This window comes from Dryobates pubescens, chromosome Z (assembly GCF_014839835.1).
Source record: "Dryobates pubescens isolate bDryPub1 chromosome Z, bDryPub1.pri, whole genome shotgun sequence".
Lineage (NCBI taxonomy): Eukaryota > Metazoa > Chordata > Aves > Piciformes > Picidae > Dryobates > Dryobates pubescens.
In genome coordinates this window covers 31,219,612-31,243,458 of record NC_071657.1, presented here as the reverse complement: position 1 = coordinate 31,243,458, position 23,847 = coordinate 31,219,612, and the positions used below count along the sequence as shown (strand labels likewise).

General features: G+C 39.5%; 1 protein-coding gene across 1 annotated transcript in view; it reads left to right on the top strand.

Moving 5' to 3' along the window:
* Nucleotides 1-5,819: 5,819 nt before the first annotated feature.
* CNTNAP4 (contactin associated protein family member 4) overlaps nucleotides 5,820-23,847 on the top strand; it is a gene marked incomplete at its 5' end in the record, with an annotated part of 280,039 nt that continues 262,011 nt past the window's right edge. Inside the window, one exon of the mRNA XM_054177755.1 lies at nucleotides 5,820-5,943. Coding sequence (XP_054033730.1) covers nucleotides 5,820-5,943 — 124 coding nt within the window. The remainder of the gene's footprint in view (nucleotides 5,944-23,847) is intronic.

The following is a 23,847-nucleotide window of genomic DNA, read 5'->3' as shown; positions in this document are numbered from 1 at the left end:
GGTTGAGTCCATCATCAGTAAATTTGCTGACGACACCAAGCTGGGGGCAGGAGTTGATCTGCTGGAGGGTAGAGAGGCTCTGCAGAGGGACCTGGACAGGCTGGACAGATGGGCAGAATCCAACAGCATGAGATTTAGCACATCCAAGTGCCGGGTTCTGCACATTGGCCTCAGCAACCACATGCAGAGATACAAACTGGGGTCAGAGTGGCTGGAGAGCAGCCAGGCAGAAAGGGACCAGGGGGTACTGGTTGATAGTAGGCTGAACATGAGCCAGCAGTGTGCCCAGGTGGCCAAGAAGGCCAGTGGCATCCTGGTCTGTATCAGGAACAGTGTGGCCAGCAGGGGCAGGGAGGTCATTCTGCCCCTGTCCACTGCACTGGTTAGGCCACACCTTGAGTACTGTGTCCAGTTCTGGGCCCCTCATTTTAGGAAAGATGTTGACTTGCTATAACGTGTCCAGAGCTCTGGTGAGGGGTTTGGAGCATACTCCCTATGAGGAGAGGCTGAGGGAGCTGGGGTTGCTTAGCCTGGAGAAGAGGAGTCTCAGGGGAGACCTTATTGCTGTCTACAAGTACCTGAAGGCAGGTTGTAGACAGGTGGGCTTGGTCTCTTCTCCCAGGCAACCAGTACCAGAGCAAGAGGACACAGTCTTAAGCTGCTCCAGGGGAGGCTTTGGCTGGATGTTTAGGAAGAAGTTGGAATGTAAGATGAAGATGTTAGGAAGTGTTGGATGATAGGTCTCTTCCAACCTCGGTAATTCTATTCTATTCTATTCTATTCTATTCTATTCTATTCTATTCTATTCTATTCTATTCTAAAATGACTAGCAGTCTCTGGCAATATAAGGAAGACATCTTTTCCTATGTACAGGACTGTGTTTCGGCTGTGAAGGATCTGTTCCAGGATGCCCATCAGATCAAAATAACATGCCCTGTTCCCCACCTGTATGGTCCCCTGTTTCAGCTACCATAAGGAGGTGCTTCCGTGTCCAAGGAAGAGAACGTCAGAGGTTCACACCATGGCATACACTGTGGTTTTACTTTCATGACCATGGAGAGGGTGTGTGAAATTGGGATGGAAAAGCCACCTCATTCCTAGTTGCATGAGTCGGTGAACGACAAGTAAATTCTAGCTAGAAGAACGCTGCCTCACTTTACGGTGGAAAATCACCTCAAAAAAGGCAGATGAACTGATGTTTCTGACCTTCCTGAAGGGACTTTCAAAGCATCTTCAAAGGATGAAAGTAATTCTAGTCATAATTGCAGGGGTCCTGTCTCCAACCAGGTGGAGGAGAGGGACAACTGAGTTTATTGGACTGTATGAGTCTGATGGCTTGGCAAGTTGAATCCACAAGAGTATAAAGTAGATACAGATGCACAGTGTACTCTGATGCCATCAAACTACAAGGGGTGGAACTCATCTGTATTTCTGGTGTGACAGGGGGATCCCAACCTCTGGATGTGTTAGAAGCTGAGCACTGAAATACAGCCCCCAATTTGTTTTCACAGTATCACCAAGGTTGGAAGAGACCTCAAAGATCATCGAGTCCAACCTGTCACCACAGACCTCATGACTAGACCATGGCACCAAGTGCCACATCCAATCCCCTCTTGAACACCTCCAGGGATGGTGACTCCACCACCTCCCTGGGCAGCCCATTCCAATGACGAATGACTCTCTCAGTGAAGAATTTTCTCCTCACCTCGAGCCTAAAAATCCCCTGGTGCAGCTTGACACCTTTGGAGGGGTGGAGAGTGTCCTTGGAATAGACTGCTCCAGGGCTGGAAACACAGCCTTGCTGTTTGGATTGATCCTGATTGTACTGGGGTCTGATTCTAACTATAGTGGGACAGGTGGAGCTCCAGAGCATCTGCAGTAAGAAGTCTCTTTTGTACCTCAAGGTGATCTCATTTTGAGTAAGAAAGGACAGTGAGTGATGTATATTGTATGGTATTAATTGCTCCTGGGCATAATGTAGATGGTATAGAATAAGGGGTGGGTTTAGCCAACTCAAATCTTGCTGATACTATTTGATACTATGCTAACATCATGCCAGCTTTACAATGGGAGTGCTGGCCAGAGCAAAGTTTCTGTTTCTGGTTGTTTCTGTTTTACAGTTTTTGGAGTGTTGGCTTTTTCCACTGGACTGGCTTCAAGATTGGGATTGGGATTATTTTATCTCTGGCTTCTGCTGGTGCTTCTGTTCTTATTTTTCTGTGAAATAAGTTAATGTAACCGTGCACTGTATTATTTTCATTAAACCCTCCTTATCTCAACCCAATTTTTTTGGTGTTACTTTCCCTCCCATCTGTGTGTGGGGACTTGCTTGTGAGAGCAGGGCTGTCTTAAAACAGCAGGGCAGTTGTGGGGAGGAAGAATGTACAAGAGATTCAGAGAGATGAAAACACTGGATTCACACTCTTTGTGTTGTAGGTCTTCCATGATAGGTGAAAACATTTAGAATTGTCATGCTGTACAAGTTATCTTTTCATTTGGTCTTACTAAATTTGAGAAATTAGTCAATAATGACTATCTGTTTCCTGACAATTTCTACAAAATATTTTTGATTTCATTCTGGAATTCTTGTTAAATTTTGAGTTGCATTTCACACTGTAAGCTGAAAAGTAAATACAGCAAAGCAATAATAAAGAAAAGAAGTTCATATGAAGTTGTTTTCATGTGTGATTATTGAGAGCATATTTATTTCTGGAACATCAATTATTTCTCTTTAATAATTATTGCATAAAACAAAAGTATCTCACACTGTTCAACTTTGTGTAACATTTCATGTATATTCAACTTTTTATGTACCTTTCTATTATAAATTGACATAAATCATTGTAGGATAAATAGTGCCCAGTGAGTTCTGGGAATATCTCAAAGCAATATATGAATTTCACATATACATATGTATTAGACCATGTAGGCAGAGTAATGCACTACCATGGATTCCTTTCTAATGTGCTCATTAGGAGGAAAAGAGGTGACAAGTGTATTCAGCAGAAGGAAATACTAGAAAAGCAACTGTCTCAACCATTTAGTAGAAATGTTGTCTTTTTTTTTTCCATTTTGAATTGTAAAGTTGTGAAGACTTAGTCAGATGTATGGGTGTTATAAACAAAAATAGTACATCTGCTGTTGTTTATCTGCCAGTGCTTGTAAATATTAATCAATTTAACCCTTTTGCTTCATATCATAACATATGCCACCCTTCACCAGAAGAACAAAGTTGAAAATACAAGATACATGAAAGTAATGATCTCTTTCAAATGTATCCAACTCTGGAGTTGTCAGCACAGGAAAGACACAGATCTGCTGGAGCAGGTCCAGAGGAAGGCTAGAAAGATGATCAGGAGTATGGGACAACTGTCCTAAGAAAAAAGGCTGAGAAGGAAGGGGTTGTTCAACCTGGAGAAGGCTCCATGCAGACATTATTGTGTCCTTTCCGCACGTAAAGCAAGTCCTTAACAAAGATGGGGGCAGACCTTTTATTAGGGCCTGTTATGACAAGACAAGGGCCGTTAATTTCAAATTAGAGTAGATAGATAATAAGGATTGTTTCTTTTTACAATAAGGGTTCTGAAGCACTGGAATACATTACTCAGAAGGGTAGTAGATGCCCCATTCCTGGAAATATTCAAGGCCAAGGAGGACATGGATCTGAGTAACTTAATCTAGTTGAAACCATCCCTTTTTACTTCAGGTGTTGTTCAATTAGATGACCTTTAAATGTCCCTTCCAACCCAAATCATTCTGTGATTCTGTGGTTCCAGATAATGCACACATATTTGAGGGAAAATATCTCTCTGTTCTCTCCTCTCAGTTTTCATCTTGGAAACCAGGCTTACGATGTAGGCTTTCAGTAGAAAAGGGATTGGTGCCACTTGAAATGCTCCGCTGTTTCAGCTGTCTAAGTAGCTTGCTCTGTGAAACAGAAACATCATAGTCTTTCCAACATAGTTTATTACTAATATCTCATTTTTATTTTCCATGCTCTAAGGAGAACCCTAATTACTTCCTTTTTCTAAGACACTCATGAAAGGCATCTGCTTATAAGATGAAACTTCATGTGTTACCTTCTGTCCTTACAAGCTGGTCAATTTATCACAAAGCTCATATCCTTTTTCACCATTATATATCCGATTTGTGACTAACGAGGTGAAAAATGAGTTTGTGGTAGGCAATAAAGAGTAGCTATAATTTTTTTTTTTTTTATGCTATAAAATACTAGGGCAGGAAATAATCTTACAAAAGTAAATAAAAATCTTATTCCTTACCCCTGTCTGAAGTGCTCTGAATTTGGTGTCACAGAATCACAGAATGGTTTGGGTTGGGTTCTAAAAATCATCTAGTCCAACCCCCCCCACTATGATATATGCCAAGTAATCAAAAGCAATAAATACATCCTCTTCTTCATAGTGTTTGGGCATTATTTATGGTATTTGAGACAGCTTCTAACTGCAGTAGTCATGGTCAGGCATTCTCTTTACAAAAATTTTTGTTTAAAGAACCTAATGAAACAACTTTTTTAAAAAAGTAAGAAAAATTAAAGGTGATCAGAAACTTCCCTTGAGATATTCATATGAAAGTCTTGCTGTTAATTAGAAATATCCATAATTATTCAGCAGAAACTCCTAGTTAGAACTGCATTGGGAGAAGATTTTATATTAATTAATATTCATTATTTAGATAGTGCAAATCTGGAAGACAAACAGAAAGGTTAGAAGAAGGACTCACCTGTGACTCATCACTTATCAGTTGCATCCAGAGAGTGTATTTCTTAAAAAAAATAGAACTATTTAATAAAGACTAATAGTTTACATAATTTCTTCTCATTTTCTAGAGAATATCTGCCAGCACAGTATAGCTAAGCCTTACTTACACATCTTCTAATGTCTTAGTCTCCTTTTAAAGAAAACTGGAACAGATATTGATTCTCAGTTTATATTATTCAAATTTAAATGGAGAATGAACACATGCCTGGTATAGTAATTGAACTGGAGAGACATTTAACATACAAAGTATTGATTAGCATTTTCTTGCTTATGCACCACTGATTGTGAACAGCAGTTAAGTCTTCCTTTTCTAAAACACTCAGGTTTCATTCTGTATGATGTTAGGGCTTGCATACTAATAACTGTGCAACAGTGATTTTGTGCTGTCTTTACCAAATATGCAGACCATTGGCAAAGCAAAAAAAAATTGTCAGTTTTGTTAATCCTATCGTATTTAACAGGAGTTTTATTATTTTTTTTATTTAATTTGGTTCTGGTTGTTTTTATTTGCTTTGTGGCTTTTTCTGTTGGGGTTGGGGGGGTTGTTTTGTTTTGTTTTGTTTTTAATTTTTATTTTCTGGGCATTATGGATTTTTTGTTTGTTTGTTTAAGAAATAGCTGTATTTAGCACACATTAAATGTGACTGCATAGACCTGTGCGGACATCAGATCTAAAGGAAATAAAGAGCATGTACTGATGTTGTAACTTTGTGCCATAATCAGAACTAGAAGGTTTCAGTTGCTATCCATGTAAATGACAATGAGCAAACTGCAAACAATTCATTAGTATGATCTCATTAGTTAGAAGTGGGCAAGTATGGCTGACTGAAGAACATAATAAACTATAGCCTGTTTCACTAAATATTGGGTGAGAAAAAAAAAGTGCTGCCTCAATATTGATAATTTTATCTATAATACAAAAGGAGGAAAGACATAAAGATGTCCAGCTCTCAGATGCAAGGTTGATTCAGATATTAATATTATTCTCTTTGGTTACATTTTCAGCAAGTGGTGTTCATTTTATTAACCTGAACATGTTGTTCTTCACTGGCAGATAACTGTGATGATCAGTTGGTGTTGGATTTGCCTCAGTCATCATTCAGCAGTTCATCAGAGCTGTCTAGCAGCCACAGCCCTAGATTTGCAAGGCTTAATCGAAGAGAGGGTGAGTGTATTTTGTTGTTTGATTGATGGGTATTTTTATAATGTTTAAACAGTTTTGTACAGTGCACAATGTTAAAACAATATATAATAAGCCTATATTGTTTAGGCTGGAAAGAGTTGTATTTATTGTCCTAAAGAGAGAAAGTAAAACAGTCTTAAGCAATATACTTTGCCATGTACACTAAGTTCTTATTGGAAAAAAAATTATATTCAGACACTTGTGAACATTTTACTAGGAGCAGTTTATCCTGACTGAACTCAAAATCTTCATGTGATTTTCCAGCATAAAATATTTTGGATATATATTTGTGCCTACTCTCAAAACAGTATCTAAATTTAATATGTTTCCTAACAAGACAAAATTATAAATAGTCTCTTTTCTTTTAGAGGACAAATAGAAGAAGTACGAATATATGAATGTTATTTTACACCATTCTCTAAGGAAATAAGGGTAAACATAGATTCCATTTTAAAAGGCATGATCAGATATCCAGGAAGCATTTTTGAAAAAGCGTTTTCCCTTTTTCTTGGAAATTTAAAATCTTGATCATTGCAATTGTATTTATTCACTAAGCCTAGAGTTTTATTACGCTTATTCACTGACACTGTGGCAAACTACAGAACTGGCATATGGTTAATTTTTTTTTATTGAAGGGAAGCTAACTTTCTTGTTAGTGTTATACCTCTACAAAAATCTCATCAAAAAGTCTGCCATGTACATTTTTAGTATTTCTGGTCAATTACAGGACACTTTCTTTTGTTAAAAGGAATTAAACATGGTGAGCATTGTTATTTTTATATTTGCCAATATGTAACTGAAAGTTTAAAACAATGTGTATATGCAGGAAGATATGGAGATTTCCCATTTTAGCTGTGGTTTATTGGTGTGAAGGGTTGAGGCAGACCCCCTCCCCACCATGGGTAGAAATAACGACTCAGACAAACAGATTGCAAAAGTGATGGGTAATTTAAATGGAAGCGGTGAATGTTTACAGAGAGCCAGAAGTGCAGTGACAAAAGAGATCCCAAAGCAGACCCAGAAAACATCCCATCCCCACCTGAGGGTACACCCAAGAACCCCAGGGCTCCTTCTTCCCCCCCCCCCCCCCCCCCCCAATGCTAAGCTAGTCTCAGCTGGCCAGATCTGAGACTGCTCATCTCCCCCAGTTACCGGGTGACGGCAAGGAAAGAAAGAGGAAGTGCCACACCCCGAGCTGGATCTTATAGTGGCGCAGATAATTATGGCATGAAATACCTAGTTTTCTGTGCCCACCCCCTCTGGGTTGGACTTCTGGATACAGGAAGCACCCCCTGTAGCAGAGGGCACCCAGCCCAAACTACTACATGCCACCCCTTATTTAATATCCTAATCTCTGCACCCAAACATATCATCAAATTAGAAATCTTCTGATGACATGTCCAGCAAAGTCCATATCTTCAGCTGGCTGTCCACCTAAACAGTCTCTCATTCAGGCTCAAGTGTCAGTCCATTCCAGTTCTTCTTCTTTCATCTGATGGAACCTTCCAGCAATGCAGAATTCATTCTTCTGCAGTGCAAGTTCCTCATGGATTCGTTGGATATCCTGGTCACCTGGAAAAAGACTCACAACATCTCAACTAAACCTTTATTTTCATCTATATTTACTCAGTGGCATATTCTCCACCCCTGGGGCAAGTCAGTCAGAACAATCAGGCTCCACAACTGTTTTTTTCCATCCATCCAGGGTGCTGCAACTGACCGCTTCCAACCACGGTCTGAGGTTACACAGATGCATGTCATAGGTACACCGCACACCCCCCCCCACACACACACTGGGTGTCTGCATACTGAGGCATGACAGCATCCAGCTACACAACCCTCCCCCAGAAGAGGGAGGGGCTGCACCACAACCTGCTGAGAAGGGAGAAGGTGCCAGGTGCTAGGTGCCATTTTTGGAGCTCGTCCGAAAATCGGGGAAAGAGACTGGAGCCGGCCCCACCGCAGCCCAAGTGCATGGCTGGGAGCCACCACCACCGCTCGGCACACAGCAGGGGCCCACCCACCTCTACCACCACGGTACAGAATCAAAATCACCTCCACCCCTCGGGCATTCAAACAGATTCTCCAGCAAAAGCCATAAATGCATTCTCAGAGCCCTTGAAAATGGCTTTCCAGCTGGAGTCCCCATTCGCCCTCTTGGGTTTTGGGAGCTGGGCTCACCCGTTCACTGCAGCTGGCTCTATGCCCGCAGCAAGAACAGACCTGCTCTGAGACTGCCATCTCCCCCAGTCAATGGGTGACAGCAAGGAAAGAAAGAGGAAGTGCCAGACCCCGCACTGGATCTTATAGTGGGGCAGAGAATTATGGTATGAAATACCTAGTTTCCTGTGTCCACCCCTCTGGGCTGGACTTCTGGACACAGGAAGCAACCCCCGCAGCAGAGGGCACCCAGCCCAAACTACTACAATTGGTAACACAAAATCAGGGATACTGTGGGAATGAGCCCTATTTCCTACATGAGGGACATCTATTCTGAATCATTTTGTCAATATCTGTAAAATCTGTCAAAAAACCTCCAAAGTTAACACTGTCAAGACTTAACACATTAGACTGTGCTGGTTTTGTGACCTATTTGTAACACATAATTCTTTTCAAAAGTCATGTTTAAAAATACATGTAAGTACGTTGAACCTTAAAATGATAAAAATTAAGTTAGGAATATGGAGAAATCATGATCATCATTCTCATTAAGCAAGTATGAAGGTGCACATTCCTCTAAAGGGGATTGTTCTTTTCTCGCCATCATATCAGCAAAGTTTTTGATCTTAACATTCCAGTGTTGATGCTAAAGAGGAATCTTTAGGAAGAATTTTATTAAAATGTGTCAATATTGGTTTATTGGTAAACAAAATCCTTCTTGTTAACATACCTAAAAATAATACTATTTTAAAATAGTGAATTCAAAAATAGGTCAAGTCTGGGTTGAAAACAAATCAGTTTAAATATGCAAGAGTATGTGATAATTATTAAAATCAACTTTGTTAAGCATTTTTAAACCAAGATCCACAATCAAGATCCACATTTTAGGCTAAATTCATGGAAATTGTGAAGCTCAACTTCCCACACACTGGTAAGCTGTATGACAGCATGAGCTCACAGTGGCTGGTATCCCTGGAACAAACACCCACTTCTTTATATGAAGAAATGAGACATCCCAAAAGAAGGGAAAAAGAGGCTAGCATGCAAAACATACCTAATAGGACCAGTGATAGGAATGTCTCAAGTGAAAATATTTAATCTGGACCTTCATGGACATCTCTCTGTTACTGTTTTCTAATAATTTTCAAGATGAGTCATCAGATGAAGCTTGGCACTACAGATGGTTCACTCCATCTGCAAATTTAGAAGGTTTCTTGACATATAATCTTCCAGCTATGGCCTGTGGAAAATCCTGCCAGACAGGGAGAAAGTCATGCCATTGCACTTCATGTGCTGCAATTTGGCCACAACAACCCCATGCAGAGCTACAGGATGGGGTCAGAGTGGCTGGAGAGCTTCCAAACAGAGAGGGACCTGGGAGTGCTGATTGACAGCCACCTAAACATGAGCCAGCAGTGTGCCCAGGTGGCCAATGGCATCCTGGCCTGCATTAGGAATAGTGTGGCTAGCAGGAGCAGGGAGGTCATTGTGTCCCTGTACTCTGCATTGGTTAGGCCGCACCTTGAGTCCTGTGTCCAGCTCTGGGCCCCTCAGTTTAAGAAGGACATCGAGACACTTGAACATGTCCAGAGAAGGGCAACAAGGCTGGTGAGAGGCCTTGAGCACAAGCCCTATGAGGAGAGGCTGAGGGAGCTGGGATTGTTTAGCCTGGAGAAGAGAAGGCTCAGGGGTGACCTCATTGCCCTCTACAACTACCTGAAAGGTGGTTGTAGCCAGGAAGGGGTTGGTCTCTTCTCCCAGGCAACCAGCACCAGAACAAGGGGACACAGTCTCAAGCTGTGCCAAGGGAGGTTTAGACTCGAGGTGAGGAGAAAGTTCTTCACCAAGCGAGTCGTTTGTCATTGGAATAGGCTGCCCAGGGAGGTGGTGGAGTCACTGTCCCTGGAGGTGTTCAAGTGGAGATTGGACATGGCACTTGGTGCCATGGTCTAGTCATGAGGTCTACCGAGACAGGTTGGACTCGATGATCCTTGGGGTCTCTTCCAACCTTAGTTATACTGTGATACTGTGATTGTTGAGGTCATAGTCTTTTGGATTTGTCTGTAGTTGAACCAATATTTCACACTGATTGTTCATACACAATGTCTTTTCGTTTACTGTTGGCATCCCACTGTGACTTAGTCACCAGACTGTGAACCATTACACATGTAGACCTTCTTTTGAATTAATTAAATTTTGAAATTTATCAGGTAAAAAAATTCAGAATACTAGAATGCACATGAAGAGCCTTGATATTTGACCTGAACAGGGATTTGACTGTGGTTGCACTGCTCCATATTCTCATGCAATTACTGGAGTAGGACACACCAAAAGAACATTTAATATAGAAGTCGTTAAGTAGCCAAAAACATGGGGCTTACAGCATTCTCTTTCCCCGAAGTAGAAAGAAACATATGTATTTAATTATACTGTTGGAATACATTGAGAGATTTTCAGAAGTGGCCTGGAAAGTTCAGTGTATTAACAGCTACCAGATCTTTTTTTCAATGGTGTGTATGTGGAGCTTCTTTTCTTTTTTCACTAATCTTTAACATTTCACTGAATATCAAGTGCACCTGATTGTACTTTTTTTAGTACAAAAGTCTATTTTCAGCAATATTTTTATTTTAAGAAGAAGTTTAACCTGCATATTAATGCTAACAATTGGAATGGAAGGAAGGAAGGAAGGGAGACACAAAGAGAGAAAGAAAGGAGTAAATTACTTTTAAGTACAGCAATTATATGGAATATAATATTTACAATTGCTTTAAATATTTACAGAGCATTGTACTTCCATAAGCATTTATGAAGATTTAAGAATATTCACACAGTTATTTCCAGAAACTGAATTCCAGCTTTGTCATCAGAATTTATTTAAACATAACAAATTATAACAAAAGATTTTGTCACAGTTGTGTCATGTGTAAGAACACCTGTGGAACAGAAAATTCAAGTTATGGTGACATGCTCAGAAGTAGTAACAAATTATTAATGAGGGTGTTCAATTGATGAAATTAAATGGGACTGCTTCTCTACCTGAAATACAGCTATAGCAATTGAAACAGGGACATCAATCGAAACCTAATAGCTGATGGTTATTAAGCCAAGCATTGCCTTTATTTAATGGTGTTGGGTGTGAACAGGTAGTCCTCCCAGTTCAGATAACCAAAGATGGTCTCTATGTGTTTTATATACACTTACAATAATTCATATTCATTAAATTTCTGGGATTATGTTTACATATGCATGGAATTACTTCAATAGTGAAAGTCCTTTTACCTCTTGGCATCTGCTGTCACTTTCTGACCTACCAACAATATTACAGTCTCTTGTCAATGTTCTGGTCAACTTCTTAGTGTGTGAATTTTTATTGCTCTTTCCCCCTCCATCCCCCCGAAGCTTTAGCCATTATTCTGCAGCTGTGTCTTATCCTCTCCTCTTTAGCATGTTCAAGGCCTCACCACTATTAATGTCTAGAGGCTAATTTCTTTTAACTAGTGAGAATGTTACTAACTGTAAGAAAAACAATTAGTAAATCTTCATACTTCACTGTAGGAAAAAAATATTGGGAAGAAGTTTTTGCAAGAAGCTGTGTGGAACTGCAATATTCAAATACCCATACTGAAATGATAGTTTCTGATCACATTATATAAGTGTATTTTTTAAATTTTAGGTAAAAAGTGTATTTTGTCCAAAATTTGATTTAATATATTGTCTTTCAGATAATCATAATAGATTTCTACCTCCAAGCTTTCTTTGTTGTAATAAATAATTTAAGAAAATAGAATCATGTGATCTTGAGGTTCAGATTGTAACATGGGAGGGAGCTCTGCTTGCTGCTTCTGGGTTCTAGGGTACTGGTATTTTCCATTGGGATGGTGGAGGGACAAGGAGGGATGAGGGAGTAGTTTTCTGGCTTGGCCTTTTGGCTTGCTTGCCTCTGCTTGCTGCTGCTTTGCACTGTGTTGCTTTGATTTTTGGTGGGTTTTGGTTGTTTTGTTTTGGTTTTTTTTGCAAATAATCTACGGTAATTATGCATTTTTTACCATGTTTTCTGATCTTGATCAGTAAACTCTATTCTTAGCTCACTTTTTTGTGCCTCAATCCTGAGCTTTTGTGTGTTACTTTCCCCTCACTTCTGTGTTGGGAAAATAGAAATAGACAGGATAACCCACTGGTTCAGTTGGACCCATTTTGTTCTGTTTTAAACCATTACGTGTTTTCTGGCATCTAGCATGAGGTATAGAAAGCAGCTGTCTTAATTAGGGTAGTTAAATTTTTTTGACAAGAGGCGAAAGGATTTGGATAACAAAAGAGAGATAAGAAGAACATTCATTTAAGGCTTTGATTTGATAGGGGGTGAATTAATGCAGCAGCAATTACAAAAATACAGTTTATTTTTTCCGAAACCCCGACCCCTACATTAGGTATAAAATCTTATTAAATTATGTACAGGTTCTATTTGGTTGCAATTTCTACCAGAATGCTTATGGGCAACTTTAGTACAATTTAGAGAATTCAGAAAATTGAAAAGGCTGAGTCACAAAATAGCTTTACTCCATTTATAATCAGAGGCAATCCAGGAACCTTGGGAAAGCCGATGAGAACACTAGTACTCATGAGGATGGAGAAGAAATTTGGCATCAGTCCCTAGATCTCTTGTCAGCAGCAGGCTCCAGAAACTGCAGGTTTTATAATCCACTTTGTGGATAATGCAGCATGATCCAAATGACAAGGACCCACCAGAATCAGTGTCCATAGACATAGCTGCTACAAGGCAGAACTCGTGAGCAACAGCACTACGAGAAAGCCACAGATTTCATGGCAGGCAGAGTTGCTCCATGGCAGGCAGGGTTGCTCCATGGCAGGCAAGGAGCAGGAGCTCAAGCAGGCAGGGTCTGGGGAGGAGCCAGGTCCAAGTGGAGTGAGCAAGATGAAGGTAGGAGTGAGAGCAGGAGAGCGAGACTGAGGGCAGGAGCAAGATGATGGTGAAAGCCCCCATCATTTTTTGGCCACTCTATTTAAGGTGTTTTTAGACAATGTGTCCAAGGCCAGTGTATAATGGGTGCAAAGCACCCTACTTAATCATAGGTCCCAAGCAGAATCACACAATCACAGAATCACAGAATCACCAAGGTTGGAAAAGACCTCAAAGATCATTAAGTACAACCTGTCACCACAGACCTCATGACTAAAACATGGCACCAAGCGTCACATCCAATCCCCTCTTGAACACCTCCAGGGATGGTGACTCCACCACCTCCCCGGGCAGCCCATTCCAATGACGAATGACTCTCTTGGTGAGGAACTTTCTCCTCACCTCAAGCCTAAACTTCCCCTGGTGCAGCTTGAGACTGTGTCCTCTTCTTCTGGTGCTGGATGCCTGGGAGAAGAGACCAACCACCCTTCAGGTAGTTGCAGACAGCAAGAAGGTCTCCCCTGAGCCTCCTCTTCTCCAGGCTAAACAATCCCAGCTCCCTCAGCCTCTCCTCATAGTGCTTGTGCTCGAGGCCTCTCACCAGCCTCGTTGCCCTTCTCTGGACATGTTCAAGTGTCTCAATGGCCGTCCTAAACTGAGGGGCCCAGAACTGGGCACAGGACTCAAGGTGTGGCCTAACCAATGCAGAGTACAGGGGCACAATGACTTTTCTGCTCCTACTGGCCACACTATTCTTGATGCAGGCCAGGATGCCATTGGCCTTCTTGGCCACCTGGGCACACTGCTGGCTCATGTTAAGGTGGCTGTTAATCAGAACCCCCAGGTCCCTTTCTGTTTGACAGCTCTCCGGCCACTCTGACCCCAGCCTGTAGCTCTGCATGGAGTTATTGTGGCCAAAGTGCAGCAACTGGAACTTGGATTTGTTGAATGCCATCATGTTGTCCAGTCGGTTGAGGTCCTGGAAGGAACCTCCACCCTAGTGGGAAGAATGGGCACTAATTACCTGTCCCCAGGTGAAGGGGAAGGAAATTTCACACCTTGGAAGGCAATTTGCTGCTTTTGTCTTTCCCCATTCAAACCTCCACTGGTGGAGGCAGGGGAAAGGGGAGTTTGGAGCACACCGTAACAGGCTTGAAGCTTGTTATGAGTGTTTTATGTAGTGTTTTGCTTTGTTGTGGTTTTTGTTGTTTGGTTGGTTTTGCGGTTGGTTTTGCTTGTTTGCTTGTCTTGCTTTTTTTTTCTCCTGTGCTGCATTCACTATGTTGGAGTATTTGCTTTCTGCTGCTGGTTGGTGTTGGTGCACTGTCATTCTTAATATATTTCTTCTGGTGATGAGCTTTATCTCAAGGGAATGGCTTGCAGCTCTGATGCTCCTGTGTTGGAAGCTGGCAGGACAGATTTTATTCAGAATAATATAGGACTTTCTCAAGAATATCACTGAGAAATCTGGTCCAATGCTGAATATTGATGAATGGCAGGGTCAACAGGAATGTATGAGTAAATTCTTAGGGCAGTGGAGTCCTCCAGTGGTTCAGAAATTCACCCCCAAGCAAGACAATCTGGTGAAATGTTTGGTAAAAGTCTGCTGTCAGCTTGGGAGTTCCTGAGAGAAAGAAATTGTGGCAGTGTGTTGGAGGTTAGCACATGTGTATCAAACCCTTCTCACCAGTGTTCAGTGTGCTCAGGAGCAAGAGATGGTCACTGGGCCAGCAGACACAACTGCAACAGAGAACCAGCTTGTACCAGTATCAGTTCCACATATACGGAAAAAGAAGCCTAGAGGGAAAGTAGCTTGTCCTGAAAAAGATAAGGACAAATAAGGGCTGTTGTGGGAACAAGAGAAGGAGTCAGGAATGTTTGTTTGGCTCTTATCCTAGTTTTGGAAGATGGCCAAGGACAAACAGTGGATGAAACAACAGAAGACCCATACTTTATCTGTGAAGAAACTGTCCTGGGAGATCCATCAACTCAAGAAGGACTCCCCACCTGTATTGTTTCATGTTTCAGACATAAGAAGCAGTCATTTCCATGTGTGGGAGAGAGAATCTGGGAAGTACACACCACACTGTACCCTGTGGTTTTACTTGTTTGACCATAGGGAGGACATGGGAGAGTGGGAAGGAAACCCCACTTCATTAGTGGCTGCACAAGTATGTAAATTACAGGGGAATTCTCCCCTAAAGAATGTTGTCTCAGCTTCTAGTGGAAGATCACTGAAGAGGAGAAGACAAACTGATACTGCTTCTGGTCCTCCTGAATGGAGTCCCAAAGCATCTTCACAAGATGCAAGTGATTCCAGTCAGAATTAGACATGCCCTACCTCCAAACAGATGGAGGAGGGGGACAGCTAGTTTTATTGGACTATACAGGATGGTTGGCTTGACAGGTAGAAGGGGTGGAACCCATCTGTATTCCTGGTGTGACAGAGAGATGTCCACTCCTGCACGTGTTGGAAGCTGAGCACTGGAATGAAAGCTATATTTTTCTTTCACTGCAGTAGAAGCAGTCACTGAACTTGACTATCCCTGGGGTGGAAATATAGCCCCACCATTTAGACAGGTTTTGGGATGATAGAGAATGTACTGGAACAGAGTGGATCTCTAGAGCAGCTGTAGCAAGCAATCTTCTGTGTACTGCTAAGCAATCTCATTTTGAGTGAGAATGGACAGTGACTGATCTAGGATGTCTATTGTTCGATGTTGATTGCTGCTAGGCATGATGCAGATGGTATAGAATAAGGGGTGGAGAATGCCATGGGTTACTTGAATTTCCTACTGTTGTTCATAGCATGCTGCAGTCATGCCAGCTTCAAAAATGAAAGTACTGTCTGGAACAATGTACTATAGGCCTTGAGGTTCTGATTGTAACATGGGAGGTTCTGTTGATGACAGAGTATGGAATCAATACAGACAACCAGTATGATCTAGTATTGTTTGTTTATTAAGGAACCTCTACAGCTTATGTAGACTCACAGAGCATTGCTGGCGTAGCTTCATTGGTTCCCCACAACTGCCCCACATCATACTATCATAGATTATTGGTTAAACTACTGATATCACGTGAGGTTGTTGATTGATGTGTCCTGTTGTTCCAAGATAACTCTCTGTGTTTATAGCTACCAGTACCTTGCTTTAGTTACAGTGCTGCAGGCACAGCACTGTTTTGCTAAACTGCTAGCTACTTCTACACTTATGCTAAGCATGGCCTACCACCATGTCAAGCTCTAAGCTTATACTGTCAGATTGGTCACACTGCTTATTGCTACCATTGCCACAGGTTTCCTGTTCTGGTTGCTGCTTCTGGGTTCCAGGTTCTGGGGTGTTGGTCTTTTCAAGTGGGATGGTGAAGACACAAGGAGAAATGGGGTAGTTTTCTGAGCATAGTCTTTGGCTTATTTGCTTCTGCTTGCTGCTGCTTTACACTGCATTTTCTGCAAATAGGCTATGGTAATTATGGATTTTGTATCATGTTTTCTGATCTTGATCAGTAAACTCTATTCTTAGTTCACTTTTTTGTGCCTCAATCCTGAATTTTTGTGTGTTGCTTTTCCCTTACTTCTGTGTTGGGAAAATAGAAATAGGTTAACCCACTGGTTCAGTTTGACCAATTTTGTTCTGATTTAAACCATTACACTTCTTCTCTAGACTATTCACCAGCTTTGTTGCCCTTTTCTGGACACAAACCAGCATCTCAATGTCTTTCTTGTAGTGAGGGGCCCAAAACTGATCACAGTATTCAAGGTGCAGCCTTCAGCAATGTAAGTACGCTGGTATAATCACTTTCATATTTCTTTGGTCACATTCTTCCTAATACAGTCCAGGATAGTGTTACCTTTCTTGGACACCTGAGTACACTGTCGGTTCATGTTTAGAAGGCTGCCAGCCAGTGTCCCCAGGTTCTTTTCTGCCATGTAGGTTTCCAGTCACTTTACCCCAAACCTGTAGCATTGCATGGGGTTGGTTTGACCCAAGTGCAGAACCCGCCACTTGGTCTTGTTAAATCTCATACAGTTGACCTTGCCCCAGTGATCCAGCCTGTCCAGATCTCTTTGAGGAGCACCTTTCTTCCCTCAGGCATACCATCAGTCCCACCCACTTCAGTGTTTTCTACAATCTTACTGAGGGTGCCCTCAATTTCCTAGTCTAGATCATTGATAAAGATATTAAAAAGAACTGGCCCCACCTCACTCACGACTGGCCTTCAGCTGGATTTTACTCCATTCACCACCATTCTTTGGGCTCATCCATCCATACAGTTCTTAATCCATCAAAGCTTCTACCCATCCAAGCCATGTTCAGCCAGTTTCTCTAGGAAGATGCTTTGGGAAAAGCTGTCAAAGGCTTTATTAAAGTATGTACAAACAACATTCACAGCCTTTCCCTTACCCACTAAGTGGATCATCTTGTTGTAGAAGGCATTGAAGTTTTTCAGGTAGGACCTGCCCTTCATTAACCTATGCAGACTTGGTTTGATCATCTGGATACCCTGCACATGCTGCATAACTGAACTCAAGATGACCTGCTCCATGACCTTCTGTGGCACGAAGGTCAGACTGAATGTCTGTAATTCCACAATCTTCAGTCAGCTCTTCATCTTTCTTTTAATAGTTCAAGTGGCGGAGAAATATATCTTAAGTGTTAATGTGGCCTAAGGAAGTTTTTTTTGAGAACCGTGGTTGAGATGGAATATGAAGCTTTGGCCTAAGGGACTTTTTGGAGAACTGTGGCCCAGGTGGATTATGAAGCATTGTGTATTTTGTACACTTTCATACTGTTGTATATAGTTATGAATAGTACTTCCATTTAAACTTCTAATTCATTCCAATCTGGTGTGGAGCATTTTCTTTACTCCTTTGGGAAAGGGTGAAGAGCATCTGTCTCACTCCTTAAGCTGAAGACGCTGGCATAATTTGGTCCTACTCAGGAGACAAATAGCTGAAGAAAGTTCTTTTCGTGAGATTGACAGTGAAATCTTATTACTTAGCAGTTTAAAAAAAATTCTCATTGGTTTCCAAGAAAGCAGAATAACATCAGTCTCTAACTCATATGCTATTTTTTCCAGACTAGAAATAACATATATTCTAGATAATTTTCAATTACAAGCTGTTGTATATAAAGAGCTAGGAAGAAAAATTACATATGTAAAATAAAACCATTACATTATATTTTTTGTTATCTGAGAGTGTGACTGATAGCCAGACAAGCTATGATAATTTATTTGAAAATAGCGAATAAAAGAAGTTATAACAAAGATTTCATTTTTATAGAGCATATACATATACAGAGTATAAGAGCACATTAATGTCCATGTTTGAGCTAATTCCACTTATTGCTCCTGGTATAAATATCACACAAAACTACTGTGGTCTAGCTTTGTGACCAGAGAACTTTACAAGGTGATTCTGTGGCCTTGACTTCTTAATTTTCTCCAGTTGCAGTAGTTGTTTACAAAATTCATCCAAGTGACTGAAATAAGAAGAAAAAGGTCAAGCAGCTCTATCAGCAAAATTATTGATGTACAAACAGAAGTGATAATGTATTCTAACATCAATGATAATTTAATGTAAGTGTTTATTTATTAAACCAGTTAAATTGGTATGATGGTAGATAGCTAAGTAGAATTGATTTTGATACAATCAGTAGAAATTTTATAAATATTTTTTGGAAACCCTTTGTAGAAATACCAATTCTTGAGATTTGTTGTCTGGTGCTTCATTTTTCTCTCTCATTATTTAAGAAAAAGAAGAATTCTGTTGCAAGTTTAGTAATACAAGATTACATTTTATAAATTTTTATATATGATTAATATTTATGAATCAATGTATTTTAATACATTATAAAATTAATATTAATGCAATTTGCAGGATTAAAGATACTTCTAGTATTTATATTATATAGTTCACTAAGTCTTCACCTGCGTATTCTTTTTATATTTTCTCACTTTTTAAACAAAAGGTTAAAATAATCTAAGATTTCCTTAAATATTGTGGATGTCACCTGCTTTATATGGTTTTAATTTTGACAGTCCTCCTTCAGCTGTAAATATTAAAGACTTAAACTGCAGTGTCATGAAGATTCTAGAATTTGAATAATTTATTTAACATGCTTTCTGTTGTGGTCTCTTCTTGTGTCACATTAGCACAGTTAATACCAAATACAAACTTGACCTGCACTTCCTGTTTAGCAAATTACAGTTCATGAACCACATGAAAGTAAAAGGTCAACAGTAAATTAAGCTTCTCAGTGTTCAGCAGTTGAGAGTTGACAAAGTCTTCCTTTATATAGTATGTGAATTTATCTAGGCTACCAGCATTAGTGCTTTTTGGTTCCTCTTAAGAATAATTCAGAGTATAGTTTTCTGTTGTTTTGTGTTTGAGTCTTGAGAGTTGAGGCTATATAATTTGTTTTGTTTGGGGGTTTTGTTTTGTTGCATTTTGGTTTTGTTGGTTTTTTTTGTAGAAAGGCCTTACTTTCAATAAATAAAATCTCTCACTTCATACAGTCATTTATTCTCCATATTAACCAGTTTTTCATATCACTTTTGACAATGAAATACAGTTGTGCATTAAAGTCATCATGGCTGTGTCTGGAAAGCCAATAAAGGGTGCACACTTTACCCTTATTCATAACTCTCAGTTCAGGCTGTTTTGTAAGGGATGGGTTGGGGGTTTGTTAGTGTCGAACTCCATTTTATGAATGGAGTGATAGTCACTGCAAGGTCTGAAACTGAGTGTTCAGAGTAAATCTATCATGCTTTTAGGCTGATGTAGTAATCAATTTTTCAGCAGTGTTAATTTGAATGGAAGTGATGCTGATACAAGAGGTACTTGTGCATCCCTACATACAAAGTTTGCTGTCTGTCTGAAGCATGAGAGGATTGCATGACATCTCATTCATAGAATATCCCTTCTACCATATTCATAACAACATAGAGCTATTGCTAAATGTCTGATCTACAAAGAAGGAATGGAAAAAAAAAGAAAAGGAGGGGAGAAAAAAAACCCAAACAACTCAAAAAACATTCAGGGGTTCATAGCAATTTTACCTTGTTATGAACAAATTTCACATTGCCAAAAAAGGATAATTTGCAAGAAACTGGTTTATGAGAGAAGATTAGTACAGAGAACTGTAAACCCATATAAACCTCTTTGACAAAGTAGTAACTGGAAATATAAAATCCAATTCCAAAATTCAAATCCAAATTATGGAATACCTAAAATGGTTACCTACATTAACAAATCCGTATCAGGAAAGGTTACCCATTATATTCAAACCTATCTATTAAATCTCAGACTATCTTAATGAACATTAAAAAAAAAAAAAAATATTTTTTTAAGGTTTGAAATCCAAACCAGAACTTTGAATCTATTATCCAAATAATTTATTGAACAATTTAAAAAAAAAAAAAAAGTTCTAACTAAATCTCCAGGAAAAATGGGAACGTCTTAGACAAGACCATTTGCATCCTTCACAGACAAGTTCTTCTACTGCAAGGTTTAATCATTGCAAAAGAACTCTGAAGACTATGTATTTTACTCAATAGTGAACAACACCACTAGGTAGTGTAATCAAAGAAGTATCTTTAATCACTTTATCAACAGTTATATCTGTTGACAAAATGTTCTTGTTTTAGAACTTCTCAAGTTTAACAAAACAGAGGAAGTGTAGAAACTGCAGTTTTGAAATACAGGTGGAATTTTAAATAATTAATGCCACAAGGGTGAGAACTTGTAACACAGGCAAAGGGTAAGCATTTTAGCACAGGTATATAATCCAGAATATTTTAATATGATTAGATTTTTAAATGCAATTTCTGATGATAACTACTTAATTGCAGTAATACTGTGAATTTCCATGTAAAATCTGTATGTGTAAATGGGGAATTAAAGAATCACTGCAACAAATAATAAATCAATATGAACAATTGCATAAAATAGACTTTATTCAAATGATTTCACTGTTCTAATTAATTTTATTTTGTGAGCAATGGCTAAAAGTTCTGCTCATATTTTTTAGAAATAAAGCAACCAAAGTCTGCCTTTGATATTAAATCCTTGAGCTATAGAAAGATGGATGTCTTTCTGCTGGGAAATCAAAGAGAACTATTGATTCTAAAGTGTAAATTGTCAAAAAAAAAGATTGGCAGGAGCACACTGATAAGTCAGATTTCAGACAGCTCTTGATATTTCAACTTCTAACATTTTAAATAGGATTAAGCTGCCTCATGTCAAAGTGTACCTGATTTCTAAACATAGAATGAAGGGATGAAGTGGAATCTCTACTTTTGCTGTTATTGAGAGGGATAAATCAATTTACATCTGGCAAGCACATTGCTTGCTTTGAGGTTATTTTATGTTTGTACTTCTGAAATAGGATGCTTGTAGTTTAAGAGAGTTTATGAAATTATGGAGGTTTCAGCTAAGTATGAAAAAAAAAGGGAAAAAAGTCAACTGTAGAGAAGCATGGGTTCCTCCTAAATTCAGATGCTTAAAAACTGGGAAAGTATTTTAAATCAAACCAAAAGTAAGACCGATTAAGAATGAGAAAGAACCAGAAAATATATTATTATTTATTTTGTTTCAACACACTTTCCACATATTGGTCATAAGATACTTAGTGGACCTCTTGCATATCTTTTAATTATCTTTACAACTTTTTATACCCCAAAACTTAAAGATGTCTTATTAACAAATTTTATTAATCAACTGTAACAGTTAAAGTTAACATTTTATCTTCATTAATCATAAAAATTCTGGGCAATGCATGCAGTGTTGTTTTATTTACTGCTTTGCAAAATATTGTTTTATATCTTTAGATCTTCACTGTCTTCTCATAAATAAGTACCTTTGTAACTGCAGACCACAGTTTCCTTATTTTTTGGCCAATAAATGAAAGACATTATATTGCCAAAGAGTGCATTCTGAAGTGACCATCAATCAGCAACAGAGATACTTCCCTATTTTCAGAAACTAACTGGTCCTGAATGAAACTGATACCTGAAATAATCTTTGATTTCCTTAAATATTAATGGCTTTGCAGGTTTTCAAAGTACAACTGTTATAGCTATTTTGAATTACTAAAATGTAAGCATTCTGACATAGGGTTACAAAGTTTAACATGACCATACCCATACGCATTTCTATTTTGATAAAATGCAAATATTCAGTAGAATGATGAGTAAAAGTACTTTGAGCATTAACTGTGTGTGCTACATACATAATCTAAAATACATTAAACCAAACCAGATTCTGCTTTAGCTTTTGATTTTTAATGATGGATCAAGATTCTCTTATTTTAAAGTAGTAATTCAATGGATTTGTTTTTCACGTTATTATGCTTTCCTCACTTACCTTCTAGAACTGTAGCCATATTTAGGTATAGGGTCTTTTTCATAAACCTAAAATTACTTGTTTGACTAGCCAAGACTGCTTTGCTACACAGAAGGACCTGGGAGTGCTGATTGACAGCCGCCTAAACATGAGCCAGCAGTGTGCCCAGGTGGCCAAGAAGGCCAATGGCATCCTGGTCTGCATCAGGAATAGTGTGGCCAGTAGGAGCAGAAAAGTCATCGTGCCCCTGTACTCTGCATTGGTTAGGTCACACCTTGAGTCCTCTGTCCAGTTCTGGGCCCCTCAGTTTAAGAAGGATATCGAGACACTTGAATGTGTCCAGAGAAGGGCAACAAGGCTGGTGAGAGGCCTTGAGCATAAGCCCTATGAGGAGAGGCTGAGGGAGCTAGGATTGTTTAGCCTGGAGAAGAGGAGGCTCAGGGGCGACCTCATTGCTCTCTACAACTACCTGAAAGGTGGTTGTAGCCACGAAGGGGTTGGTCTCTTCTCCCAGGCAACCAGCACCAGAACAAGGGGACACAGTCTCAAGCTTCACCAGGGGAGGTTTAGGCTCAGGGTGAGGAGAAAGTTCTTCACCGAGAGAGTTGTTCGTCATTGGAATGGGCTGCCCAGGTAGGTTGTGGAGTCACCGTCCCTGGAGGTGTTCAAGAGGGGACTGGACGTGGCACTTGGTCCCATGGTCTAGTCATGAGGTCTGTGGTGACAGGTTGGACTCGATGATCTTTGAGGTCTCTTCCAACCTTTGTGATACTGTGATACTTTTCTAAGTTACATTTCTTACCTTTCCAATAGCCACAGCAATAATAATATTAATATACATTTTGTAAGGAAACCATAATCTCTAATAAGTATTTTCTGTATATAGTCACAGGACTATTAATTCTCTGCAGAAAATGAGCTGTCAACATTTAGTAGAAAGTCAACCTTGAACCTAATAAGCTTAAAAGAGTAGTCATGAAAGAGAAGCTCAGGCAAAAGTGAAATGATGCATTAAAACCATGGATTTTGAAACTTGTATTTTTGACTGTGTTGCCTCGAGGGTCTATTTTTCCTTCTGGAGAAAAAAGAAGTCTTGATTGTTTTTTCTAGCCTGTAGAAATATAGAGAAGCTTTCATAAATTTTTAGTTGTTTGTTTGTTTTTTAAGATGGAAGTGCTAGAGTTATAAATAAAAACCCAAGAATTTCAGATTATTAAAAAGGCAAAACAAACAAAAAACTTTGCCTCACCTTTTATTTGGAAGTGCAACAAAGAATCTCTTATTTTGCTGCTATCTGAGTATTTGTCGCATAGAATTAATTATGTGTTTGTAATTGGTGTCTTTAACTATTCTCATATCTGTACAGGGGAACAGAGTAATCAGACCGTAGAGACTTTTAATGGTGCATACACATGCAGAAGATTCTTCATGCTAAATAAGAGCACAAAACCCACCATGG